The sequence below is a fragment of the Leptonychotes weddellii genome, chromosome 6, assembly GCF_054177405.1.
Source record: "Leptonychotes weddellii isolate Sample4059 chromosome 6, ASM5417740v2, whole genome shotgun sequence".
Taxonomy (NCBI): domain Eukaryota; kingdom Metazoa; phylum Chordata; class Mammalia; order Carnivora; family Phocidae; genus Leptonychotes; species Leptonychotes weddellii.
In genome coordinates, this window is record NC_138374.1 from 23,438,101 (window position 1) to 23,466,061 (window position 27,961).

Consider the following 27,961-nt stretch of genomic DNA (forward strand, 5'->3'; position numbering starts at 1 on the left):
CCTGGGTGGCTCAGTTGGTTAAGCGACTGCCTTCGGCTCAGGTCATGATCCTGGAGTCCCTGGATCGAGTCCCGCATCGGGCTCCCTGCTCGGCAGGGAGCCTGCTTCTCCCTCTGACCCTCCCCCCTCTCATGTGCTCTCTCTCTCTCATTCTCTCTGTCTCAAATAAATAAATAAAATCTTTAAAAAAAAAAAATCATTTGACCATATATGCACCAGATGGCACTTCTTAAAAATAAAATATATGACAATGTAAACGTTTGTGTTGTGCTTCAGCATTTCTTTTTAAAGAAAGTTGAGGCTCCTTGTAACAGTAATGAATTAATTTAATATGGAACATTAGCTGAATGGAACTTAACTGTGGCTAGTGTATAAACTGGATATATCTGTTGAAGTTCTTAGTGTGACAACAGTGTCTGTTAAAGTTTCCTGAAAAGTTTTTGGTATAAACTAAGGAAGATAACCTATCTCAGAAAAGCCAGAGAAATTCTCATTGTCCCACATTATGAGAGAGTACTCAGGCCATCCTTCTAGAAAAATGTAGTAGAACTTGTACATTACCTTACTCTACATTCTCCCAAACAGATTGTCTCTATACAAGAGATTTTTGTGTTAGGGAATGAGCACCTCTAAGTCATTGAAAATTATTAACCTGTTTATATCCTCTGACTTATTCTTGAGGGATTTATCACTTTGTGAATTGATCAAATGTATGAAGTAGAAGATTAAAAGAATATAAAAATAATTGTCATTTGATAAGTAAATGTGTTCATTATCCCTCTTAGTGATCTTTTTTTAACTGGGTTTTTGTTTGTTTTTCTGAAACAATAGAGTAAGGGGATAAGTTGAGTGTTTGAACAGAGAAACTAGGGTAATCGATAAAAAGAAGAAACACCTCCCAAAACAAATGATCCCTTTCCAAAAAGAAAAAACTAGGATTGTGGTTGATAAAATTATTAATAAAAATAAATGACAAAACACCCACAAACAAAATAAAAATCTAACCAGTATGTATTGTGCAAGGCATAATGCCTCAGGGAGTGATTATTTTGAATGGGAGAAGGCTCATTTGGATGAGTAAGTTCCACTATGTTTGTCCTCAACTCAGAAAGAAGAATTGTGAAGATGAAAATTGATAATTTAGTACTAGAGTATAATCAATGATTAGTATCAAGGATCCATTCAGAATAAGCTGAACTCTATAGAGCCTATGATTGAATGGGTTTGCATAACTGGAGGGTTCTTTATTTATAGTATTGACTGTAAAGCAATAAAATATACTTTTATGTAAATCTCCAAAAGGGATTTGAGGTGCCTTGCAAAATTAAACACATATAACATGGGTCAAAAGACTATTTATAAAAGAAAGCCTGTAATAAAATATGCTTCCAAATAGATATCCTTCATATAGTCACCTTATTAGGGAAAACTTACTCCAGTATTGCTGTCATTTCTTTCTTTTCTTTTCTTTCTTTCTTTCCTTCCTTCCTTCCTTTCTTTTCTTTCCTTTCTTTCTTCTCTTTCTTTTTTAAGATTTTATTTTTAAGTAATCTTTACACCTAGCATGGGACTTGAGCTCACAACCCTGAGATCAAGAGTTCTCATGCTATACCGACTGAGCTAGCCAGGTGCCTGCCCTTTTGCTGTCATTTCTTGGACATTTTAGGAATTCTTTTGGAATTGTTTTCATAGCCAGTTTATAAAGACAAGAAAACCTGCTTCATTAAGTAGTCACCTGTTTTTTAATCCACTTTGATTTGCCCTTTTATTCACTCGTTGCTCTGAATAACTTTTCCCCCCTTTATTTTGGAATGATTTTTGTTTGTTTGTTTTAAGTAGGCTCCATGCTCAGTGTGGGATTTGAACTCACAACCCTAAGATTAAGAATTGCATGCTCTACTGACTGAGTGAGCCAGGTGCCTGTTTTTCTTCCCTTTAAATTAAATTCATCATCTGTTCACGAAAAATGTGCTACCAGGGAGGATATCTAGAACAATGTGCTATAGACTCTGAAAGTAATTTTGAAAGAATTTTAAACTTGTTCTGAGTAATGGTTGCATTATTGGAATAAATATATATTGACTTGGGGAGTGATTATTTTGAATGGGAGAAAGCTCAGTTGGATGAGTAAGTTCTATTATGTTTGCTTTTAAAAGACATTATTTGGGGAGGAGGTGGGGAAAATAAAGGACATTATTTTATGTCACATCTCATAATGTAGCTTGATTATTTTCATTTCACAATTGTTTGTTTGTTTGTTCTGTTTTGGTGTAGTTGTCTTTTAGAGAGAGAGAACTTAGAAGTTATTTTGGAATAAATTTACTGAGCCTTAGGTAAAAATACTTTGCCTTCTTTATTAGTTTGTTTTGTTTAACTGAACTAAGCTATTTTTTTTAAAGCTATTGTTGATGGCATGCCCAGTTTAAAATTCTTCTCCCATGTTTACACTCTTGTTTTCTTTGGCCCAACATATCACCTTACGTGTTAACTTTGTTTTCCTACGAGTATTAATATATGATAATACTAATCAGTACTTTCATACCAAAAGAGCAGTGCTTTTGGTAGAACGATTTTCTCATCAAGACTGTAAGATTGGGGCGCCTGGGTGACTCAGTCGGTTAAGTGTCTGCCTTCGGCTTAGGTCATGATCCCGGGGTCTTAGGATGGAGCCCCACATTGGGCTCCCTGCTCAGTGGGGAGCCTGCTTCTCCCTCTCTCCACCCCCGCTTGTGCTCTTTCTACCCCCCTGGTTGTGCTGTCTCTCCCTAACTCTCTCTCAAATAAATAAAATCTTAAAAAAAAAAAAAGACTGTAAAATTGACAGCATTAATATAGTTAAAAGATTTCTGAGCAATACTTAATTTGGAAGGCTCTTATTATAACTGCTGATAAACGACAGTTCTAGTATGGCATTGCCCTCTAAGTGGGAAGGATATTTAAGCAGTAGTTAAAAGATCACCCAAACTAGTTAATAATTTTGTATGTGCATGTATATGATAACTTGTGTATAATTGTGCTATTTCGATATTCTATGAAAGATGTGTTTAAAAACTTTTGATCTGATAAAAGTTATTAAATTGGAAGAGAAAAGATTAGGAAAGATAAACAAGAATCCAAAATACTGGGGCGCCTGGGTGGCTCAGTCGCTCTTTTAAGTGTCTGCCTTTGGTTCAGATCATGATCCCAGGGTCCTGGGATTGAGCTCTGCATAGGGCTCCCTGCTCAGCAGGGAGCCTGCTTCTCCCTCTGCCTGTCCCTTCCCCCGCTTGTGCCTGTGCTCTCTGTCAAATAAATAAATAAGATCTTAAAAAAAAAAATCCAAAATACTGATAATTGTTAAAGCTTGGGTGATAGTTTTAAAGCACCTCATTTAATATTCTCTGTATTTTTGTGTATGATTAAAAAATATTCTTGGGGTACCTGGGTGGCTCGTTAAGTGTCTGTCTTCGGCTCCGGTCATAATCCCAGAGTCCTGGGATCGAGCCCTGCATTGGGCTCCCTGCTCAACGGGAAGCCTGCTTCTCCCTCTCCCACTCCCCCTGCTTGCGTTCCCTCTCTTGCTGTGTCTCTCTCTGTCAGATGGATAAATAAAATCTTAAAAAAATATATTCTTAATAAAGTTAAATTAAAAAACTAGATAGAGGGGGTTCCTGACTGGCTCAGTTGATAGAGTCTGCAACTCTTGATCTCAGGGTTGTGAGTTCAAGCCCCACGTTGGAAGTGGAGCCTACTTTAAAAAACAACAAAACTTGATAGAGGAAACTGACAAAACGCCAATGAAGTGATTTTTTTAAAAAGGCATTTAAATGTAAAGATTTTTTATTCTTCATTTTCATTTGAGATATCTTTATTTTTAGGTATTCTTACTGCTTTTTCTTAAACTTAAGGATTTCTTATACTAACAAGCTCAGAAAACGAAGGACTGTTTCTACAAACCAAGCATGCTTTTGAGGTGGTCTGTGTTAGGAAAGAATTTTAAAAGAAATAATACTCCAGTGCATTATATTACTTGTGAATAAAAGCTTTTTATATTAGTTGAGATAAATACCCTCAAGACTATCATTTTTAGATATATATTTATATTTTAAATATATTTTATATATTAGCTATATATTACTTTTAGGCATCCCTATTATACATATATGGGTCTGCACTTAATTTCCAAGCTTTGATTCCTTTTATGTCATTTCAGCCTCCCACTTAGGGTTTTCACTGATTTTAAATTCATCTCTCTGAATTGCAATAATATGTGGTTGGTTCCTAGATCATTAGGAAATTTAAAAGATTGCTTAATAAAATCCAATTCCATCTCCTCCATTACAAGGTGAGTGATAGAAATAATCACTTATCAGTGTTTATGATCTTTTTATTACCAGTCATAAAAGCATTCAAATGTAAACCAGATTATTTTTTTGAATAAGTGTCATGTACTAGTTACATTAGGAAAATTACTTAAAATCTTATTTTTTAAAAAAACATTGCCTGCTATTTTCAACAAGGATGAAGTGGTTTTAAGAGTCTTAACATCAGGGGTACCTGGGTGGCTCAGTCGTTAAGCATTTGCCTTTGGCTCAGGTCATCATCCCAGGGTCCTGGGATCGAGCCCCGCATCGGGCTCACTGCTCTGTGGGAAGCCTGCTTCTCCCTCTCCCACTCCCCCTGCTTGTGTTCCCTCTCTACCTGTGTCTCTCTCTGTCAAATAAATAAATAAAAATCTTAAAAAAAAAAAAAAAAAAAGTCTTAACATCAACTACATTGGAACTAAAATTTTTTAAAAATTTAAGGGGCGCCTGGGTGACTCAGTCAGTTAAGATCCAACTCTTGATTATGGCTCAGGTCTTGATCTCAGGGTGGTGAGATTGAGCCCCACAATGGGCTCAGCATGGAGTCTGCTGGAGATTCTCTCTCCCTCTGCCCCTCCCCCTGTTTGTGCGTGGGCACCCTCTCTCTCTCTGAAATAATAAATCTTTAAAAAATTTTTTTTAATTTAAAAAGAGTAACATAATAATTACTTTTGATCCATCATCTTTTTTCTGCATATACATTCTCTGAATGTTTGCTTTATCCTGGAGTCAAGCTGTATAATGAAGATTTAAGGTTAAACCCTGTGTATAAAATCCTGCTAGGTCAGGGAACTCTAATAGTGGGGGTTACCTAGGCAGATCATGAGGTGATTCTTATTCTTTCAATCTTTGGGAACATTTGTTTGGTTTGACAGTCATACGAAGGAATCAAATTCAGGTAATTACAGTTGTTCTGTCCTAATTGTTATGGCACTGTGGTAGGGGACCACATTAAGTGCATAAAGATTCCTTTATTTCCTAAGTTTTTTTTTATCCACCTTCTCAATTTTTCTTTGAGATGAATAGAATAACAGGATTATCTAGGATACTCTGTGGTTATTGAAGAATGAATTTACTTCCATCTGGATTTACAATTCAGTAAGTACGTAAATTCTGTTTACTTCGAGACTCTGAGGAGGATAGTCAAAACATTTCAATTAGGTGGGAAAACTTATGTGGAAGTATATGACCTAAAGTCTACGCTAGACTTTGCACACTGGTGGCCCATGGACCCAGTTCAGACCACAGATGATAGTTGGCTCAAATAGAGTTTGTTGGTTTTTTAAATTGAGTTAAAAATTGAGAGCTAGAAGTAAAAATTTAGGCTGGCTGTTACCACACAATTGGCAACATTTGGCTCTAGTTCCCATAGGGTAGCTGAGTATGAGTAGCTAAGTAGCTACTTCCCCCTTTAGGCAAGACATGCACCAATGCTTAGCCCATTTTGCATAATAATTGGACACTGATAGAGATGTTTGGAACATATTACCTGAATCTGAATCTCAGAAAGTCTGTCTGGTGAACTTTAAAGTACCTTGAGATATTGGCTATAAAAATGAACTATCTGTTTAAGGTTGAATAAATCATACATAGTTTTTAAGAAGATTTCCTGGGCTGGGTTAATTGGCCCTTTTTCTGTTCCTCTGTACCTCTCTAATCACATTATGGAATTGATCCTCTAAAATTTATTATAAATATCTAATTGTATATCCCTGTAGTACCCTTTGAGCTCCTTCAAGCCACTGACCATGGGTTGTTTTTTGTTCTTAGCATCTAGTAGCTGGTACACAGTAGGCATCCAAGTGTTTGTTACTTTACTGTAACTTTAGTACAGGCGTTTTTGTTTTAGTAAAAGCATTTGAGTGTGATGATCTGTTCTTATTCTGGTGAAAAAAATTACATAATAGCTGTTTGAATTTTAAAATTACAGGCAGCTCCTTTGGTTAAGGAGGATTTTTAAAGTTGTCTCAAATTTTCAGTTTTTCTGTTTTGAATCGAAAACCGTACTTTCTGAATGGAAACTACATGTATCATGGTGAGCACTGCGTAATGTATCTGTTGTGCACCTGACACTAATATAACATTGTATGTTTTTTCATTTTATTTTAAAATAGTAATAATTTTTTAAACAAATCTCTTGCTTACCATTTAATTTTGCTTTTGCAGTGAACTGAAATTGGCAGTCTTCCAAATTCCCCTTATTTATTTATTTACATTCTTTAACCGTTTGGGAGTTGGTTTTATTTTATATTACTAAAAGTGTTGCATGGCATCTAGCTTTTGTATTTTAAGTAAATTAAAATTAAGATCGTTTTTAGAAATCCTCAATATCTTTTTAGGATCATTTGTGATCTCTTGGATTAGAGATAGAAGTTTTTACTATGTGTTATTGTGTTAGGGTTTTCAAATAGTTTTGAAAAGTGGGAAAAGTCCTCTGCTGCTTATATGAGAATTGTAAAGTTTTATTTAAAATCTCCTTAATGAAAATGTGAATCAGTTTGCCTTTTCTGGTTATAGTCTCAGAGAACCAACATTGCATAACCTAAATAGAGAAGGTTGATGTTAATCACATTCACAGCATAAAAACAAGCTATTCTTGGGTGGTTGGGTTGGATATTTGTTTTTCATAATGATTGGTGGTGGTGGTTTTTCCTAGTTGTAATGTTTTAGGACTTTTAGATATTATATTTGGTCATTTTTGCTCTTTTATTTAATGCCATCTTCCTTTCACAAAAAAGTTTGAGGAGTCAAACCATGTTTTTAAAAACCTAAATGTCTCTAGGGAAAGTGACTCCCTGTAAAGTTAAACATAGTGCATATCTTAAAAGTGTCAATACCTTATATGTATCTTCAAGTCAGTTATTTTACTAGACTAGGTAGTTTCTCTGACTATAATAGTAAGACCCTGCTTAGGAGGGCAGATACCACTGATAGAATCAAAATAAAGTTTTGCTTCTATTCCACATTTAGACATCTGGTTAGATTTTTAGCAGCGTGAAGTTGGTTCTTGTCTGTAACAAGATGACAAATTTAGGTGTTGGAAGGGTAGAAAATTAGGTAGTTAGGAACATGGGTGCTTAACAGCAAGATGAGACTGCTCTGGTTTATTCTCGTATCCTTATTTAGCCTGTTTCACTTACTGTAGTTCAATTTTAAATATTGTTTACCAGCTACATTCAGTTTCTGTCATATAAACCTGAAATGTGCTAGAGAAAATAAACTAAGACAAAATAAATTTATTTTTCTGTTTATCTTTTAACTTAATATTTCAGGATCAGACTTGGCTTATATTCCAGGCTCAGGGTGTCAGAATATTTAAATAATGCACAACACTTAGGCTTATCTTCAATACCCTTGTTTTGTTATGGCCATTTAGACGAATTTTAGTGATGGTCAGAGGCTTCTAAATAGGAGGGCAGTAACTCCTGTAAATACCAATATCCAAATGGTGTCTCTCTGTTCCAGCCCATCGCAACAGTTTTAAAACCAGTTTTTGTTTTTGTTTTTGTTTTGTTTTGTTGCTTTGTTTTGTTTTTTAACAGGAGAGCCAGTGTAACTCCTTCAAGACTGGAGTGACACTCTGCATCTGCATCTGCCTCATGTGAGTTCTCATTTTGGCAGCAACACTCTGCTAGGCTGGAACCTCTGTAGAGGTTTGCCCTTCCTTTTTCTAAAATCTATAAACTACTATACACAGTGTGTCTTGGTGGCAAAGGTAACAAGTGCATGAGAATTTTAGACTTCCCTGCAGAAAGATCCTGGCTCATTTCAGAGACGGTCTCCTCTAACATAGGTTCTATCTTGTATGCACAACATTTCTCAAAACAGAGCCTGTAACTTTCATCCCCACAACACATAGTTGATATTTTTTGGAGAACTGTGTTTTCCTTACAGATTATGGAGTAAAGAATATCTTTAAGTGCTCTCAGTAGCTTCAGCTTTCAAAGCTTTGGTGGTTCTCTTTATAGTCTAGTTACGTAACCCGAGAACACCGTGTACTGCTCTGGTGGCTGAAGCTCTCCTCTTTTTTGGACTCTGGCCCTTGAAATAACTTCTTCCTTTGTCTTTGAACATTGGGTAAATTAGGTTAGGCCTGAGGACTTTTTTGAAGAAGAAATAAGCAGTGAATGTGTGAGGTTATGCTTACTCTGAACCTATTTTGGCTGTGTTTTGGAAAGTCAGTTGTAAGAATTGAGCTTGAAGTTATCATTTACTTGCCAGTTTTGCAAGAGAAATTGAAATTAGAGCCTTTGCAGCTGTGGAGAGGCCTAGAGCCATACAGTCGGAGGTGATGCATATGGTTCCCCACAGGTATCAAGGCTGACTTTGAAGGGCCTGGTAATTAAAAAAAGGAATTTTGCTTTTATTTATTTTTCAAGGAATGGTGATACTTTGTAGGCTTTGGGACTAGTCATTTTTGCTACCAGGTCAGAACAAAGTGTGACTATTCAGTTCATTCCCAAGAGACACTTAGAACAAAACATCTAAACTTGTGATCTGTGCAGCTACGGTTCTGCTTCTCCAGCCTTGCTTGTACTGTATAGTGCTCTAGCGGATGACTTAATGACCTGGGAATGCGTGTTACTGAAATGATTATCCGGGAAGCTTATGAGAAAATGTCAATAGCTTGTAGGTCTAACTGATTAATATAGAGCTTAGTGAAATAGATAGTGTTGTCAAAGTGGAACTTGAACTCTCTTTGCTAAATCCATTCCCCCCTGTGACTAGAGCAGTTTATTTTGGACTAGGTGAAAGAAACTGGAGGGAGGGTAGTGTGTTTCCACACCTAGGCTTAAGTTTTGGTGGCCTATGTAATCTAGACATTCATTTTTAACAGTGGTAGTATATCCCTCCACAAAGAGCTTTGGATGAGACTCAGGGAGCCCTAAATTCTGGTTTAAGTTTACATTTGTACTTGCTATGTAACTTCAGGTCAGCAAATGGGGAAAATACATTGTATTTTTAGAAAGTACCCTAAACTCTTTGGGTAAAAAGAAATTTAAAGTATTTATTTCTGTAGGTGGAATTTAGAAAGTCACTTCAGTTGAACACTTGGGAAGTTCTGTCCTGGAATAAAGATAAATGTGGCAAGTGTATAGTGTTTTATTTTCTGCTGTTTTAGGGTTTGTGCTGGCAAAATGGGGATTAGATTTGGGTTTCAATCCAAAATGTCTCAAAAACACAGGTTTTAATCACCATTACTCCATCACTATAATTACCTGATCTCTAACTAGGGAAAATGGCTCATTTAGGGGTGAGCTTGGGTGGGGCTGATTAAGGTTTGTTTGGGTTTTTTTACTCCCATTCTTAAGGTGTATCCAGCAAATTATTCTTCTGAAAAAAATTAGTAATTGAGAATATTTTGTATGGGCCAAATCCTGTAAGAATGAATGTCAGTGGATTATCCAAATTGTTTAACTATACTGGAATTTTATTTCATTAAATATTGTTTGAAATAAGTGGGTCTTTGTTAGGATTGAGAAAGTTTTTGTTTTATGGAAATTTTGTTAAAAGAGATTTACTCTAAGTTGGAGTGGAAGCACAGTGTTGGGTGAGAGAGATTATTTTATATTCTCAGAATAATTCAGATTGACACCAGTCAATACTACTTTCCTGGTTTTATTATAATACACCAGCTCTTATTCTTTTAGTATGTATGAACATACAAGCACTTCCTTTACCACAGTGTACATCATTTAGATTTAAGAATTCCACACTCTTGGATTCCAAAAGGGGTTTTTTTTTTTGTTTGTTTGGGGGTTTTTTTTTTTGGTGGGAGAGGGTGATGATGGGTATGGAATTGAACAGAGAAGATATATAGCTGGTTTTGAGAATATTAGTGTAGCATTAACATTAGAGTATTTTTACCCCTGAGATGACAAAGAAATGACAGCTACTTTTGGCGTTGTTCTGAGGAGATGAGACTCAAGCGCCTCATTCTCCTAAAGGGCCTTAAAAATTTTAGGCTTTTTAAATACGACAAATATTTATTAAAAGACTCTGAAAGCTCACCCTGCTTTTTTAACATTACAACTTAATTTAAAAATAACATATATACATTAATATGTTACAAGTTGTAAAAGTACAGAAGATACATGAAAGTATACTTCCTTCCCCATCTCTTAGCTACTCAGGTCCCTTCTGTGGAGGTGACCAATATTATTGGTTTCTTTTATGTAGTTCCAGAAATATTCTAAAAGATGGCTTTTGGCAAGGAAAAGTTGAATAGTACTCATTAACATATTAGCACTAATTTGGGTTGGCAGACTAATTGCAGTGAAAAATCAGTTTGAGCGATAGACTATTAATTGTGGATAGAAGAACAGTAATATAATAACAACAACAACAACTGCATTATTGTGAGATAAAAATGAATGGATTTTTTTTGCCTCATTTGGCATTTAGCAAGATTGAAGGTCTTTTTATTTTTTATTTGTCTTTTTAATACAGCTCACCCACTCCTAGAGACTGAATGAAAGATGCTTACCTAAATATTGCATTTGGAGGAAACCTATTTAAAGGAGCAACATTTTCTTTATGCTGAACTGCAGTGATGATTCTAAAAAGTTTTTTTATTACAGAATATTTCAAAGATACATAATAGTAGAAAGAAACCCCCATATTAAAAAATCCATTTTATTTCACCTGTAACAAACTCAGTAGGCTTTTTTGGTAGGTAAGGATATATATATATTTTATACATACACTTGCATATACCCATCCTTCTATAATCACATCTCATAAAATGAGTCCTAATTCTTTTTTAAATGTGTATTTCCAGTTTTATTCAGAAATAATTGACATATATCACTGTATAAGTTTAAGGCATACAAAAAAATAAGGCATACAGCATGGTGGTTTGATTTACATATATTGGAAAATGATTACCATAATAGCTTCGGCTAACATCCATCTTTTGATATACGTAAAATATAAAGAAAAGAAAGAATAAAGGGAAAAAAATTTTTTTTCTCCTTGTGATGAGAACTCTTAGGATTTACTCTCTTAACATTCCTGAGTGGTGTTAGCTAAAGTCCTCATATTGTCCATTACATCCCTAGTACTTATTTATCTTATAACTGAAGTTTGTACCTTTTGATCACCTTCCTCCAATTCTCCCTCTCCCTACCCCCAGTCATAATTCTTTAATATCTAATTCCCGGTACACATCCAGATTTTCCTAATTGTCCCAGACATGTCTTTTTATGGTTGATATTGCAGCAATAACTTAAAATGCAAATTTGATGGCTTTATATTATTGTTAGCGCTGATAAGAAAACAAGTGAATCCTGATAAACAGAATTATATGCTGATTGGAGAAGGAGTATAAAGCAACTACCAAGCCAAATAGGGATTGTAAAAATTGGTTTTTTTTTAAAAGCTCATTTTGAAGGATTCCTACACCAATTGTACACATCAGTGAAGCCTTCAACATATATAGACCTCTCTACCTGGTTAATATCACAGCTGTGCATAGTTCCTTTTTCTGCCTTGAGATTGTGGGCATGAAAGAACAGATAAAGGGAAAAATGTTAAGTTTTCCTAAGAAATGAAAGAATTATTCTGAAATGTCTGATAATTCTTGTTGCTCTTGCTCCTATGAAAATATGACCTGTTTCCACAGACTAACAGTTGAGTTCTGTGGCTATTCGGGGCACTACAAAACATGGAGTTTGAGGGACGAGAAGAAAATGGCATATTTAGGAAGAGGGAAGAGTTGGGAAAGAGTAGAAATTCACTCATTTGTCCTTATTTTCAGTGACTGTTATTATAATGAGAACCTCTTCTTTGTACAGTGTACAAGTCCCCGGAGTATGAATCCCTTGGCTTTGAGCTAACTGTGGAGAGATTAGTTTCTATTGGCTACCCTCAGGAACTGCTCAGCTTTGCTTATGATTCTGCATTCCCTACCAGGTAATTTTTCAAGATTTTTTTGGATTAAAATCCTTCCCTCTATCCCCCAAATTAATAATTCCAAATGTATCTCTGACCATGCCCACCCTCAAAGAAAAGAACCAAAAAAGATTCTTTGGTTTATTTCTGGTTGTTTTTTTGGTTGATGTTGATTCTAAAATTACCATGGACTTTTCACGTATACCGTATCTTTTCTCTTCTTGAATTGAGCTTAGTTATTGTTACTGAAGATCTATTTATGGGAAAGAAGAAAGATGATTAAAACTGATGGGCAGTAATCACAGATACTCCTACCTTTTGCTCTTGGAGAGCAGTTACCTGCTTTACTAATACACTTCACTTGGTCATCAGGAGCCCTGTTGGCAGTTTGCATTTTTGGATTTGATAGGGAAGATTTAAGATTAAGAAAATGGTATTTGAGATGCCATCATTATATGTCCCATATATAGCATCTATTAGAGGAAAATATAAACCAGCTCATTTGTCCAAGGAAATTAAAAGACTCTTTTAGAATGGAACCACTGTATTAAGAGGAATTATAGTTCATACCTTGTTTAAGCTCTTACTCCTTACAGAAAACAGTTGTGATTGTTTAGACAGAGTAAATACTTTTATTTGCTCTGGGTTTAGTTTTTAAGATTTTATTCACTCCAGCCTCCAGGATTATATTGTTTGGGGATATGCTTGAGTTGTCATAAAGCTTGAATAAGATGGCACTGGTTTATCATGACTAAGTAATAATACTACATAAGATTGTTGCCTGTATTATTTTTATATTACTGTTGATGTCTTCATTTTCACATAGGGGACTTGTTTTTGATACACTATATGGAAATCTTTTGAAAGTTGATGCCTATGGAAACCTTTTGGTCTGTGCACATGGATTTAACTTCATAAGAGGGTGAGTACATAGAACCTTTAGCCTCTTTCTAGTGTTTTTATAGTGAAACAATATGAAGATCACCTGTCTCCCCAGATGTAATATACTTTCCTGTTCCCTCATCATTAAAGAGCAATTCTTTGCATAAGGATACTTAACAATTATTTATCAGGCAGTTAGGACCCAAACTGACTTATAAATATAGTTAGCATTTGTATTTTGTGTAAATTAAGTGGTTTCTAATTATACAGCATCCAACAAAGCTAATCTTGAAACTTGCCCAAAAAGAACTGTAGTAGCTTTGACTTATTTGAAATTCTAAGATTTTTATTTTCTCCTTTTTAATACAGTTCTCAGGTAGCTGCTCAGAAGAGGTATGTATATAAAAGTGCTTTGAAAAATTTGAAACTACAACAGTGTAAATGCTAAGATTTTTAATAGCTAACATATTATTTTTTAATCTAATGAATAGCTTCAGATATTTGGTCATGTGATTAAAATTTTTAAAAACATGGGTTAAAAATGAATAAGGGTGATAATATTTAAAACAAGTAAGAGTAAGCTTTATTTTAATAATCAGAATATTTCCACTATTCTCACTAATTTGGACTTTCCACCCTAGTAAACAGCAGATAAAATTTAGTGTCTACTGCTTTGGTGAAACATCCCAATTTTTTCTTTAAAAATCACAATACCACAATTTGATACTTTCTGTCGTCGTGGCTTTACAGTTGTACATTTTCTCCACTATTCACTACCTAATTTACTACTGACACTGCATTAGGGATGGAGCAACTCTTTTTTTTTTTTTCTTAAAGATTTTATTTATTTATTTGACAGAGAGACACAGCAAGAGAGGGAACACAAGCAGGGGGACTGGGAAAGGGAGCAGCAGGCTTCCCGCGGAGCAGGATGCGGGACTCGATCCCAGGACCCTGGGATCATGACCTGAGCCGAAGGCAGATGCTTAACGACTGAGCCACCCAGGAGCCCCAGGGACGGAGCAACTCTTAAAACCAAAATAGATTATGTGTCAGTCTCTCATAACTCTTCTATATGTTATTCTCAAAGGCAAAGTAGTGAAAACCACATGGTCCACATTGAAACTTTTAAAGAGACAGTATCTTTTTGGTAAATACTTTTTGTGATAAGCACAAACTAACTGTACCAGAGTATCCTTTAAATCTGAGGTCACAGCAATGCCCTATTTGGAAGTGAAGCATCTGATATAAGACTTTCCAGCTCGAAGATTTCCAAGTATACATAGAACAGTGTGAAGTAAATACCCCATCTTGACACATCTGGGCAGGCCTGTGATTATATCTGCCTTTCTTTCACTGTTCCTCTCATGAGGGAGGGGTTTGTTCAAGATTCATGAATATCAGGAGACAGGATTAGAATGTAAAGCTATTGCAAATAATGCTAGCAACGTAAGCTATTTTATATGTGGTTATTGTACCATAACTCAAAATTCCAATGAAGATAAACCGAGGTTCTATTTATTAATGTCTGAAAGGGGTTTTTGTGTTATGGGGAAGGGGTAGTTCTAGAAGAAAAGGAAGGGAAGTTCTATAAATTAGTACTGCAATTAGATTTACTAACTCAGGATCCACAGACCTTCTTTCTTTCCTCAAATAAACCCATAAAGTTTCCAAATAGCTCCTTTGGAAGTACATTTAGTAGTGTTTAAAAAATAAGCCATTTACGGGTAATGCAGAATCATTCAGACAACACATGCTGTACAGTCTTCAGAGTCAAAAGGAAAAGCCTGTGGAAAACGAGAGATTGAGGATGGAGGGAGAGGGAAAGTGAGCTATTGAAGCAATACTGGTGGACAAGGCTGGAAGGGAGGTTAGGGCCACATCAGGCATAACCTTACGTGCCTTGCCAGTGAGTTGGGGCCTCTTTTTTGGACAATGGCAAAGACCTTTAAAGTTTTAGAGTAGGATAATATTGAGATCAAATCTTTATTCTGCAAGTCACAGAAAGTTAGCAGTATTCTGTACTGTTACTGTTTTCCCCCCAACTTCCAAGTCTAGCATTCCTTCCTTCTTAATTTTTATTTTAAATATATGCTAGCCTGATTTGACCTTTTTTTTTTTTTTTCAGATTTTATTTATTTGACAGAGAGAGACACAGTGAGAGAGGGAACACAAGCAGGGGGAGTAGGAGAGGGAGAAGCAGACTCCCTGCTGAGCAAGGAGCCCAATGCGGGGCTCAATCCCAGGACCCCAAGATCATGACCTGAGCTGAAGGCAGACGCTCAACGACTGAGCCACCCAGGCGCCCCTAGCCTTATTTGGCTCTTAATTTAAACAAAATGTCATTGCTAACTAAATTTGTAAGTCAGTTTGGTTCTAATTGCCTAATAACTGTTAACTATCCTTATGTAAAAGAATTACTCTTTAACAATGAGGGAATAGGAAAGTGTATCTAAGGAGACAGTGTCATCTTACTAAACCTGACTGAGGAAAGCACATCATTACTATTCCCTTCCACCTTAATCTTCATTACAGAAAACCTTAGAAGGCTAGAAAATGAGATATTCTATGTAGTTATTCCTTATTGGGAACTCTTATTTCAGAAGGTGACTAAGACCGGGAGCTAATATGATTTTCTATTCCTAACTAGAGTCTATGCCATTGGTAGTTAACAGACCCAAGTAGGAATTTACCCAGATTACTCTGATATGAACTTTAAATTTGATGTCCTTTAGAGTACTTAATCTCTGTATATTCATTGTGAGAACTGTGCATTTTTAAAATATTTTATTTTTAAGCACGCTCTACACCCAGTGTGGGGCTCAAACTCACAACCCCAAGATCCAGAGTCGCACGCTCCACCTATTGAACCAGCCAGGCGCCCTGAGAATTGTGCCTTTTTATATTTCAGTTTTTCTTCTTTTGGGTTTCTCTGTACTATTTTTATTAATTCTATCCCCTTCCTCTTCTTGGAGTGTTTCATTTCACTCTCCAGGGTTCTTGGGCATCTCTAACAACTTTTATCTGTTTTGCTGGTTTTCCTTTTAACCCTAAATGTCCTCCATGGGTCTGTTCTTCTTTTTTTCCTCTGAACTGCAAGTGGCCTCATCTACTGTAACAGTCTTCATGACTTCATCTGTTACCTCATCTACTGTAACAGTCTTCATGACTTCATCTGTTACCTGTGTGTAGATGACCCCAGTTCTCTCTGAAGTCTGAATCTCTGTTTTAAGTCCTTGACCTTTATTACTAATTGCCTATAAAAATCTGTTTACTTTGAACTTAATGTATCCAAAATAGAATTCCTCTTAGATCTACTTCTTATCCAGTTTTCATATTGCTATTAAGGGTACCACCACCCTCTCAGGGACACCTTCATGTGAGCATCATCATCTTTGACTCTCATGTCCCTCATCTGCCACAGCCAGTCAGTTGCCTGGTCTTGGCCTTGGCAGTCTCTCATGATTAACGCTTCCCTTTAATTTCCTGTGCCACTACTCTAGGACAGACCCCACCTGCTCTCATCTGGAAGACTACAATAACCACTTAACTGATTTCCCAGTCCTTTGTGTCAGTTAGCTTTTACTGCATAATAAATTACTTCAAAACTTAGTGGCTTAAAACAGTGACCATTTTATTTAGCTCCAAATTCTGAGAGTCATCTGGGCAGTTCTGGGTTGTTCTGCTGGTCTGGCATGGCCTCACTCACATGTCTGGCATTTGGCAGCCTGTGGCTGGCCTCATTTCTGTATGTAGTCTTTTATCTTCCAGCAGGTTATGTCACTCATTCATTCAGTAGTCTCAGAGGTGCAGTGCAGCAAGAGTAGGCAAGCCCCAATATGCAAGTGTTTTCCAAGCCTCTGCTTGGATACCTAGTTGCTGCTACTCAAGCCTGTATTTGAGGATGGAGAAATAGACTGAGCCTCTTAATCAGAGGAAATACAGAGTCACACATTACAATGCATAGGGAGAATTTGTAGCCATTTTTGCAACATAATCACATTTCTTTCTTCTTTTTATCCTAAAACTGTTACTAGTTGCATATTTTTATAATTCAGCTCTGATGGTTTTATCCCTTTGCTTAGAAACTGTCAGTGGCAAAAACCAACCAAACACAAACAAAAAACCCCAAAAAAACCCCGTTGCCCCTGAATGAAAAATAACAATAGCATGATCTGCCTCAATTCATCTTTCTAGCTTTATTTTCCTCTGCTCCCCTCACTCTTCTCCAGTTGGACTAGTATTTGAATTGGTCTACTGAGCCTTTCGGGACCAGCTCCTATGCCCCCTTTTTCATGAATCCTTGCTAGATTTCCCTTTCCTCACTCCCACATTCACTTTTTTCCTACCCCTTTAGTTGAAATGGTCCCCTCTTCCTCCATTTTCTCATAGCTCTCTGCACCTCTCTTGAGGCCGTTGTGATTTTTTTTTTAACCTGGTGATAATTGTTTGTGTATGTGACTCACCTCCCTTACCAGACTGAGAACTTTTTAAGGGCTGGAACCTGAGCTTGTTTATCTTCGTAGCTACTCATGTGTAATATTTAGAACCCTTCCTTGAATGTAGCCACCAACATATTTGAATGAATTTTTAAATGATGAAATTTCTGATAGCTATTACAATGTTCATTTCTTGAATATCAGTTAATTTAAAGTTTTTTCTTTCAGACCAGAAACTAGAGAGCAGTATCCAAATAAATTTATCCAACGAGATGACACTGAAAGATTTTACATTCTGAACACACTATTCAATCTACCAGGTAGACTCATTCTGTGCTTATTTATTACGGATGCTTTCCCTTCTTTTCATGATCATTTGTCTTTGCTCAAGGGAGTTAATGAAATAAGTTTGAATTATCTCACTTACAGCTTATGAATATCTATTCTTCATTTTTCAGAGACCTACCTGTTGGCCTGCCTTGTAGATTTTTTTACTAATTGTCCTAGATATACCAGGTATGTATATGGTATAATTTTCTCTTTCCGATTGATTTTTTAAAATTAATGTACAGGGTTTTAGAGAACTGGCCATTGTAGGTCTTTTCTGCTTTTCTGAAGTGAATTTAGTGCTAGTGAGAGATGCCACATTGCCAGCCCGAGAGATGGGACAGCACCAGCAGCTCCATGCAGGCTCTCACCTCCCACTCTCCTTGCCAGTGTGCTGCAGCCATGTTTGGAAGGGACCACTTCTGATTGGCTTCTCCTGGGAATGAAGACGGCCAGCAGAGGTGCTAATTGTGACAACTGAGTGGGAGGTTTGTGTGATGATTATCTGTCCAAGCAGAATTACACTGAAACCCCCAACTCATTTCACAGCAGCTGCCCAGGAGCCATTCAGGTGTGGTAGTTTAGTTTTACTCCCAGGCCCAGCGAGATTTGATTGAGGAGTAAATATGGTTTATCCTCCCTGAAGTAAAATTGTGTTTAAGTCTTGAACAAGTTATCCTCTCCTTTTTTAGGGGGAATTATATAACCACTGCTGGAAGTTCAGCCATGTGTGTCAGAGTTTGCTAATTTCTTATCCTCTCTAGGCCTTATCTACTTCAAGGCACTAAATCTGGTGGAGCACCAAGTCACTAAGCTAAATAGAAAATAGGCCAAACCTTTGTACCTAGAGACGACGTCAGAAAAGTCAGGATGAAGAGAACCTAAATTACCAATTTTAAGTTTTAAATGTTTCTTTGATGGGAACCTGTTTCTTAAAAGTGATGAATAAAAGAACATGATATTTTTGGAACTGACCTTTTGGCTTCCACTTCAGTATATTATTCTATCACTTTATATTTGTTCACAATTACTATATTCCATTGAACACTATAGTTGTCCGGTGGTCAAAATGGATTTTCACTAGGGAGTAATTATTTTCCTAATTAGCCACAGTGTTTATCCATGTGATAATGGAATCTTTGGGTCCTTGGGGCAGTGTTTGATGTTCATCTTATTTACCCTCTTTTGGATTCCCTGTCATGTTCTTTTCATCTTTGTATAGCTGTGAAACAGGATTTAAAGATGGGGACCTCTTCATGTCTTACCGAAGTATGTTCCAGGATGTAAGAGATGCTGTCGACTGGGTTCATTACAAGGTACCTAGGAGCCTCTGCTTCACCTATTCACTCTGTGGCATGTGTTTTATGGTCTGACGTTTACTTTTCAAGTGCAAATAGAGCAGAATTTTTCCTCTATTTAAAAAAATAAAATAAAAAATGGATTTGCCCCCTAGTGACAGCTCTCTAAAATATTTGTGTTCCTGTCTTTGGCTGTCCTGCTTTCAGAAGTAATGCTGATCTTTCCTTAGTGATAGTGCTTGGCTTCTAGCTTTTATTTCAGTTTATATTTCCCAAACTTAGAAGAGATTTTAGTGTTAAGATTATACTTAACCCTACTCTTTGAGGATGATTATGGGCTGTCTGTTTTTTTCCAAATACCTTCTGCTTGACTAATAACACTAACTAGTTAATATTACATTTACTATAAACTTACTGAATAAAATATGAAATTCCTTTTGGTTTCTAGTTTAAAATAAAAATAGTTTTATATTTTAAATACATTTTGGAGGCAGAGTCGCAGCAAATCTCATCTGCTGCTTTATCATGGCCCTCTCTAGTTTATCTACTTTTCCATTTTGGTAAATACTTAAATGCATTTGGGTTGATAGTAGACATAATTTTTCTTATAAACTGTTAAAAAACTGATTTTGTTCTTTTTTTTCCTTCCTCTAGGGCTCCCTTAAGGAAAAGACAGTTGAAAATCTTGAGAAATATGTAGTCAAAGATGTAAGTAAGAAAGGGGAAAATAGATATGCAAATCATGGAAATGAATAACAAGCCTATTTATAATGAAATGGACAAGGACAATGGACTTTGTGTTGGTATATGTCAAATATAATCACCAGGAATTTTCAGCCAGAACTTAGGTCTTAGTACAGTTTTTCCTGTTTGTTCATAGGCAAGAATATCCAGTATTTCATTTGTCCTTTTAGCTCTAATGATAATAGCAGCTAGAGTAGTTACTGTGTGCACATCACTAAGTGATTATATGCCATTTTATCTCCATAGAACCCTGAGGGTAGGTATTGTTACCTCTGTTTTATAGGTAAAGAAACTGAGGAACAGAGGTTACATAACTTGCCCAAGTTCATACAGTTAGTAAGGCGTAAGGCCATAGGTCACACCTGAATGTGATCCAAATCATAACCAGAGCACTAGATAATCTAAAAAATGTACATATATGTGACGATTATTTAAATTAAATCAACAGGGAATAATGAGGAAAGCTTTAAAATTCCTTGAAGGATTTTTAAAATCTGTAGTTTAGTTAATAGAATTTAATTTAGAATAGAATTAATAGAATTTAATAGTTTAGTTAATAGAATTGTACCAATGTTAATTTCTTAGTTTTGATCATTGTACTATGGTTATGTAAGATCTGAATATTAAGGGAAGCTAGATGAATATATTGAACGTACTATTTCCCCGACTTTTCTGTAAGTCTGGAATTATTTTATTTCTGAAGATTTTATTTATTTGTTTATTTCTATGTGGGAGTGAGTGAGAGAGTGTGCCCACAAGCTGGGGGGAGGAGCAGAGGAGGTGAGAGAGGGTGAGAGAGTCTTGAGCAGACTCTGTGCTGAGCACGGAGCCCTATGTGGGGCTCGATCCTACAACCCTGAGATCACAACCTGAGCTGAAACCAAGAGTCAGCCGCTTAACCAACTCAGCCACCCAGGCGCCTCATGTCTGGAATTATTTTATTTTATTTTATAGTTTTTAAAATATTTTACTTATTTATTTGTCAGAGAGAGCACAAGCAGGGGGAGTGGCAGGCAGGGGGAGAAACAGGCTCCCCGTTGAGCAGGGAGCCCGATGCAGGGCTCCATCCCAGGCCCCTGGGATCATGACCTGAGCCAAAGGCAGAGATGCTTAAGCGACTGAGCCACCCAAGCGTCCCTGGAATTATTTTAAAATTAAAAAGGAAACATACACAGCTCCAAGATTAGATACTTCTTCCTTTTCTCACAGAGTAAGAACAGAATGCAATATTTCTTCGAAGTACTTTGGTACAGATTTCTTACTGTTTTCAGTCTTTGTATCTCCTGTTTCCCCTCTACTCCCACTTCCACTCTTGTTGTTTCAAGAGAGAACACTGAGGGGTTCAGGAGAGGTCCAGGAGAATTTGAGTGAAGGAACCTATTTACTGTGAGAGAAGGAAAAGCTGCTTTTCTTTCTGGTCACATCAGGAGTTAGAATTTCCTCAGGTATCTGCAGATGGGTCTGGGCATTTCTAGGTTGCATCCTGCACGTGGCATTTCATTCTGCAAGGTGTTTTATAAAAGTATACTTGGTGAAGCCATATCTTATACTCTCCATGTAGAGTATTTTGCTGGTGATGTTTAAAATCAGCTCCTTGGGGCGCATGGGTGGCTCAGTGCTTAAGTGTCTGCCTTTGGCTCAGGTCATGATCCCGGAGTCCTGGGGTCAAGCCCCATGTTGGGCTCCCTGCTCCACGGGAAGCCTGCTTCTCCTTCTTCCACTGCCCCTGCTTGTGTTCCTGCTCTCGCCATCTCTCTCTGTGAAGTAAATAAATAAAATCTTTTAAAAAAAGTAAAATCAGCTCCTCCTGGGGCGCCTGGGTGACTCAGGCGGTTAAGCGGCTGACTCTTGATTTTGGCTCAGGTCATGATCTCAGGGTTGTGGGATGGAGCTCGGAGGAGTCTACTTGTCCCTCTCCCTCTGCTCGTGCATGCGATTGTGCATGTGTTCTAACATAAATAAAATATTTAAAATCAGCTTTTCCTGACCCTTTACATACCTCATTCATATACTTTGAGATTACAAAGTAATTTACACACTTTCCTGAGGCAGACATGAGAAAGGTAGAGATGTTATTTATTTATTTATTTATTTGGTAATCTCTACACACAATGTGGGACTCAGACTCACAACCCTGAGATCAAGAGTCGCATGCTCCACTGACTGAGCCAGCCAGGTGTCCCGAGGTGTTTTTAATAAGCATATCATGTGTATAATTTTATAAATAAACCTATACATTATATATACCATGTATACTACATATATTAATACTTAATTCATGTATAGTGATAATGTAGTCTTTTAAATGTAAAATTCTGAAACCAACCAACCCTTAAAGGGCATCCCCTATTCTTATTCCAGTGGACAAAAGTCCAAGTGTAAGTGAGTATGTATTTGTGTTTTAGTGTTTCACTCATCATCATATTGTATTGCAGGGAAAACTGCCTTTGCTTCTGAGCCGAATGAAGGAAGTAGGGAAAGTGTTCCTTGCCACCAACAGTGACTATAAATATACAGATGTAAGTGCTTAATATTCCTATTTGTCTATACAGAGGAGTAATTTTGGCCTAAAGAACTGTGAACATATTGAGGACAGTAGTTTGTTAAGTGAGGGTAGTTTTTTGCTATTTCATTTTGAGAGCAGAGTGAAAAAATATAGCATAAGGGCTACCTCAGAGTGGTTCTCAAATTTTTCTCAATATTTCATTTGACTATTTTCCCTGATTACAGTTGGCTACTTGAAGGTTTTAATTTGGAGGTTATTTAAAACATTTGTGCTGATTAAAATGGCTTCTGCGTCTCTCTGGTGCATCATTTATATAAACTTGAGAAGTCACACATTTATTTATTATAAATGCCCTCCCTGCTGTTGGGAGCCAGACAGCAATAGATGGTGCAAGGATGTTTTGACTCTTAGCCATCAAAATTTACTACCTTATAACTTAAAAAAAAAAAATATTTTTTTTTTTGCCATGGTTAAAGCATGTAGAAAAGCCGATTTAACTCCTTGGCCTCCTCTTACTTTTGCTAAGACAGTTACAGATTTATAGTACTAGCAAGCAGCTCAGTGCTGCCCAGTTCTCTTTATGTAAAATCTTGATTTAGAAATGTGATCTGGAGTAAGCAGTCTTACAAAGCCAACAAATCTAATGGTTCATTGGCTTGGTTAATCTAGCAACAATAGTTAGGAGGCCAAGGTATATTATTCCCATGTGAGTCATTAGTTTTCTCGATGCCCTTACCTCAGATACCATTCCAAATGTATATATTCCAGTCCTCTAGGAGAGTTGGGTAAGGGTATATGGATGACGTGTACAAAAATATGTCCCAGAAGAAGCCTGTGTCCTACTGAGAATGTCAGCTTTTGTTTGTTTGATGAAGCATTAATTTCTGGCTTCAGCTGTTATGATTTCATAAACTTAGAGGAAACATGAATGTGATGAATCCTATGTTGAAAAAGACGTGTCTTACGAAAAACTTGGGTTTGTTTTGTTTTGTTTTGTTTTTAGGTGCTATATATCTTTTGCAAAAGTAGTATATGGACCTTATGTTGGATTTTTTTTTTTCCAGAAAATTATGACTTACCTGTTTGATTTCCCGCATGGCCCCAAGGTACTATATATAACTTAATAGACCACTGCTTTTAGTAATAATGAATGCATTTACTCATTCTGGAATATTGAAAGTTAAGGGAATTGTCAGAACTCATCTAGAAATCTTCATTAACATTAGAAGTAAGGCAGGAGCTAGTATAGTATAACATTGTCAGAGTTTTGAAAACTAAGTAGAAATAAAAGGGAGATATTCATGTTATTTAGTGGGATGGGATCAGAATAATATTACGTAGCGTTGTTAAGTTTGTGTGGCAAAGATAGGAATTTTCAGGTTGAGGAAGATATCTGATTAAAAGAAACAGAAAATATATATATATTCTTTTTTTTTTTTTCTTTTGAGAGAGAGAGCACACATGACGGGGGGAGGGTCAGAGGGAGAAGCTGACTCGCTGCCGAGCAGAGAGCCCGATGCGGGACTTGATCCAGGGACTCCAGGATCATGACCTGAGCCGAAGGCAGTCGCTTAACCACCTGAGCCACCCAAGCGCCCTATATATATATATATATATATTCTTGACAACTTCTGGATATTGCTCTTAGTTACTGCTGAGTTCTGTGCCAAGAGAACAGTTAGCTTTGATATTTAGAGAAGTCTTCATTCCTGCAATAGGACTACACTTAGATTTAAGGAATACTCATTGCAACTTAGTCACATACTTGTGGGATTTTAGTACTAGGCTTGAGTAAATATCAGTAAATCTGTTTTGAGATCGCTCAGAAGCACAGTATGCATTGCCCTTCAGCTTATCTTAAAAGTTTAATAGCATGGTTCCATTTCAGGATGGAAATAATGGGCATAGCTTCTAGGTTAGTGCTGTGATAAGCCTGCAATATGAGCCAAAGGCTAATGTGAACCTAGAGCCATTATTCTGAGAACATAACCAGTAAAATTTGCTAGTAATAGTTCCATGCTAAGTTTGTATACTTCAGTTCTAATGCTGATCTGCCTCTTTCTTAATCTGTCTGTTGAGTATTGATTTGCATCTCTCCGGGCCCCTTTGTGCCTCTGTTACCCGTTTCAGAGTGTGAGCACACCTTCCTTCATATGTTAAGTTGCTGTGAAATAATTGATAAAATGATTTAAAATGTATTAATTTATGTTTTTACCTTGGCTGCTTCCAAAAGAATGTGGCTTATAATAAAACACGTTTTTAACAAAATAGTGGGATCTTCTGGATATACTTAATATGTCTACATTCCTTGTATCTGAGTGAGATTAAATATTAGTGCCTCAAGGTTAGGAGTGATGTTTTGGCTTTTGCTCTTTCTCATCTTCATCAGCCTGGGAGTTCCCATCGACCATGGCAATCCTACTTTGACCTGATCTTGGTGGATGCACGGAAGCCACTCTTCTTTGGAGAAGGCACAGTACTACGTCAGGTGGATACTGTAAGTCGAGAGGATGAGCTGTCTGCTAGCCCATGTCCTTCGTATTTCTCCTTTCCCTACTCTTATTCTTCCTAAGGAAACAGGTATTTTTAACTTATTAGCCATACCTTTCTTTTGAATTTAATCTAAGTTTTAAACCTATTCATTGAGATAGCCAAATAAATCCAAAAGAATATAATTCAAAAGTGACGTTCATTTAGCTGCCTATCCAAATCGCATCTTGGGTGGCAATTGTGATTGAACAATAAATTATTACAAAGTCCATCTTCTCTCCTCACAGAAGACTGGCAAGCTGAAAATTGGTACCTACACAGGCCCCTTACAGCATGGCATCGTCTACTCAGGAGGTGAGTCGCAGATTTCCATTTAGTTTAAGTCTTTGTTCAGACTTGTGAAAGCTTTGGTGTCCTCCTGGCATAGTGCCACCCAAACTCTTTAGTATTCTGAAGATATTGTCTACTGGAGGTAAATGCTTCAGTCACCTACTAATGCAATAGGAGTCAGGAGAATGGGTTTGAGAAGTTGTTAGTATGACCTAATTTTGTGGGTTGTTTTTTTTTTTTAAAGATTTATTTGAGAGAGCGAGCACGTGCGTGCAGGGGCTGGGGCAGAGGGAGAAGCAGATTCCCCCCTCAGCAGGGAGCCTGACGCGGGGCTCGATCCCAGGACCCTGAGATCATGACCTGAGCCAAAGGCAGATGCTTAACCGGCTGAGCCACCCAGGCGCCCCAACTTAATGAATCTTTGATTTTCCTAAAAGGATCTGTTTTTCCTCATCCTTTTACCTTTTTAAGGAGGTTCTCAAAGGGATCCTCAGGGAGCCCTTATGGACAAGATATGCAGATTTTGTTGCAGTGAGAAACAATTGAACAAAGCCACATTGTCAGATCTCTGAGGAGACATGGCGGTAGTACTTTTGGAGGGTTATATTCACTAAAGCTGAGACATGTGGTTTTTGTTGGTAATCAAGAACCCTGGTTCGCACAGTGGAACTGAAGGCCTTGCCTTAGAGGCAATGAAAGGAATGATGAAAGAAAAACAGTGGTGGGTCTTTAAGAAAGGTGAGACCTTTTCCTAGTCTGTTCGTTGCATAAGAATAAAATTAGAACGGTATTTAATGGTTATGGTACCGAGAATGCTGGTTTTTAACGTGGAGACATTTTTGTTTTCCCATTGTTCATTCCATCATTTCAGGTTCATCAGATACAATCTGTGATCTGTTGGGAGCCAAGGGCAAGGACATTTTGTATATTGGAGATCACATTTTTGGAGACATTTTAAAATCAAAGAAACGGCAAGGGTGGCGAACTTTCCTGGTGATTCCTGAGCTTGCACAGGAGCTGCATGTCTGGACTGATAAGAGTGGTAAGGAGCCATTACTCTTACTTTATATCCTACGGGCCAGCTGTAAACTCATTACTTTGTGTGTGGGGAGAAAGGGACAGAGGTAGTCCCGAGATATTTGGATACTTCCCTCTAGCCAGGTATACGGTACAGAACTCCAGAATTTGAGGAAATAGGGGAGGTTATCTTGTTCAGGCTTCTTGAATTCCTTCCCAGTTAAGCACAGAATGTTGCTATCCTGAGTTATATTACTGTAGCAACTAACCTGTGAATTCCACTTTCCTCTGTAGTCCCATATTTTCCAACCACACCTACTAGTTCCAGTCTCTCCGCCATGAGCCTGTATCTGTGATTTGGGGGCATTGATGGCTCTGAGTGGTAATGTGTCTTTTTTTTTTCTTTTCCTGCTCTTCTGAGAATGAGGCCAAATTGTATTCTCTGAATTGTATGCTGAATTGACCTGTAGGTCTAGTTATGTAAAGATGTTTGACATGTAGTTCTCCAGCTAGGCCTTGCTAGCATCACCCACAGCTTGGGGAAAGGTATTGCCTCAGCTGCTTACCCCAGCTCTACTACTTAATATCTTCATGCCCTTCGAAGTTACTGGGACCCCCTGTGCTTTAGTTTCCTCAAATGTGAAAATGAGGATAATACCTACTTCACTGAGACTTAACTGGGGTGTAATGTGTGTATAAAGAAGATACAAGTAACAGCCTTTCTCATCTGAGCCACAGAACAGAGAAATTGATTTGCATGATTTTCAGTTCTCCCAAAAAAGATAAAGAAAATTTGTCATATACGGTAGATCCATTAGGGCTTAATTCTCTTTGGCGAAGGCAGATTGAGAAGGACTGGAACACCTCGAAAGCATGCAACAGATACTGGCTGTTGCTTGTCCTTAGTGGGACTTTCTGGCTAGCTTTCATCCCCATTTTCAACTTTCCACCTAGGAAATTCTGTAGATCTAGTTGATTTGGCTCTATTGCCTGGACTTGTGACCCTGGACACCTCACCTCCTCCTCCTTCTTGGATCTGAAAGTGGAACTGGTAACAGTTGTTTGCTGACACACCTGACATGGGATGCGAATTAGCGCTTTGTAAGCTCAGAGTCAGTATCCTTTTGGAAAGGAGAGTTGTAGCCAGCGGTGTTGAACTAGCAGGACAGGCAGTTAAAGAACGAACCAGGGCAGGAGTGGGTTTTCCTGAAGCAGAAGGAAGTCATTTTGTACACTCACCTGTATGTAGCTTTACTTTTTGGTCCTATCAGCAGCCTCTTAATTGAGTTCGGGCAAGCAATTAAAAGCTAAATGCTTTTCATTTAAAACACTTTTCTTTTCCCTTCAAACTTTAGCACTTTTTGAAGAGCTTCAGAGCTTGGATATTTTCTTGGCTGAACTCTACAAGTAAGTTTCTGCATCCTCCAAAAAAAAAAAAAAAGTTTTCCCTAACAGCCCTCTGCCTCTTCGGGAATCACCTATGTTGGGGAGACGTCTTTTCTGGAGATTTTCAGTGGAGTTTTCTTTGTCTTCAGGCATCTTGACAGTAGCAGCAATGAGCGCCCAGACATTAGCTCCATCCAGAGACGCATCAAGGTATCCAAGTGGGATTGGGGAGGAAACTTGGAAGATCAAGTTTTGCTTTTTATATTTCTTCTAGTACATAGGGCTTGGCACATAGCCAGCACTCAG

The 27,961-nt window shown here is 37.3% G+C and overlaps 1 protein-coding gene across 9 annotated transcripts in view; it reads left to right on the forward strand.

The window, feature by feature from the left end:
• Nucleotides 1-27,961, forward strand: part of NT5C2 (5'-nucleotidase, cytosolic II) — a 77,702-nt gene that overhangs the window by 47,431 nt on the left and 2,310 nt on the right. For 5 of the 9 annotated variants that reach the window (XM_081822836.1, XM_081822841.1, XM_081822839.1 and 2 more), the window contains 14 exons: nucleotides 12,140-12,257; nucleotides 13,063-13,158; nucleotides 13,488-13,511; nucleotides 17,786-17,877; nucleotides 18,016-18,073; nucleotides 19,107-19,200; nucleotides 19,837-19,890; nucleotides 22,362-22,445; nucleotides 23,497-23,538; nucleotides 24,822-24,929; nucleotides 25,210-25,276; nucleotides 26,124-26,294; nucleotides 27,625-27,676; nucleotides 27,805-27,865. In XM_081822836.1, coding sequence (XP_081678962.1) covers nucleotides 12,140-12,257; nucleotides 13,063-13,158; nucleotides 13,488-13,511; nucleotides 17,786-17,877; nucleotides 18,016-18,073; nucleotides 19,107-19,200; nucleotides 19,837-19,890; nucleotides 22,362-22,445; nucleotides 23,497-23,538; nucleotides 24,822-24,929; nucleotides 25,210-25,276; nucleotides 26,124-26,294; nucleotides 27,625-27,676; nucleotides 27,805-27,865 — 1,121 coding nt within the window. Of the gene's footprint in view, nucleotides 1-12,139; nucleotides 12,258-13,062; nucleotides 13,159-13,487; nucleotides 13,512-13,685; nucleotides 14,170-17,785; nucleotides 17,878-18,015; nucleotides 18,074-18,175; nucleotides 18,373-19,106; nucleotides 19,201-19,836; nucleotides 19,891-22,361; nucleotides 22,446-23,496; nucleotides 23,539-24,821; nucleotides 24,930-25,209; nucleotides 25,277-26,123; nucleotides 26,295-27,624; nucleotides 27,677-27,804; nucleotides 27,866-27,961 lie in introns of those variants that run through there. The other 4 variants (XM_081822837.1, XM_081822842.1, XM_031034678.2 and 1 more) reach the window with 4 other exon arrangements.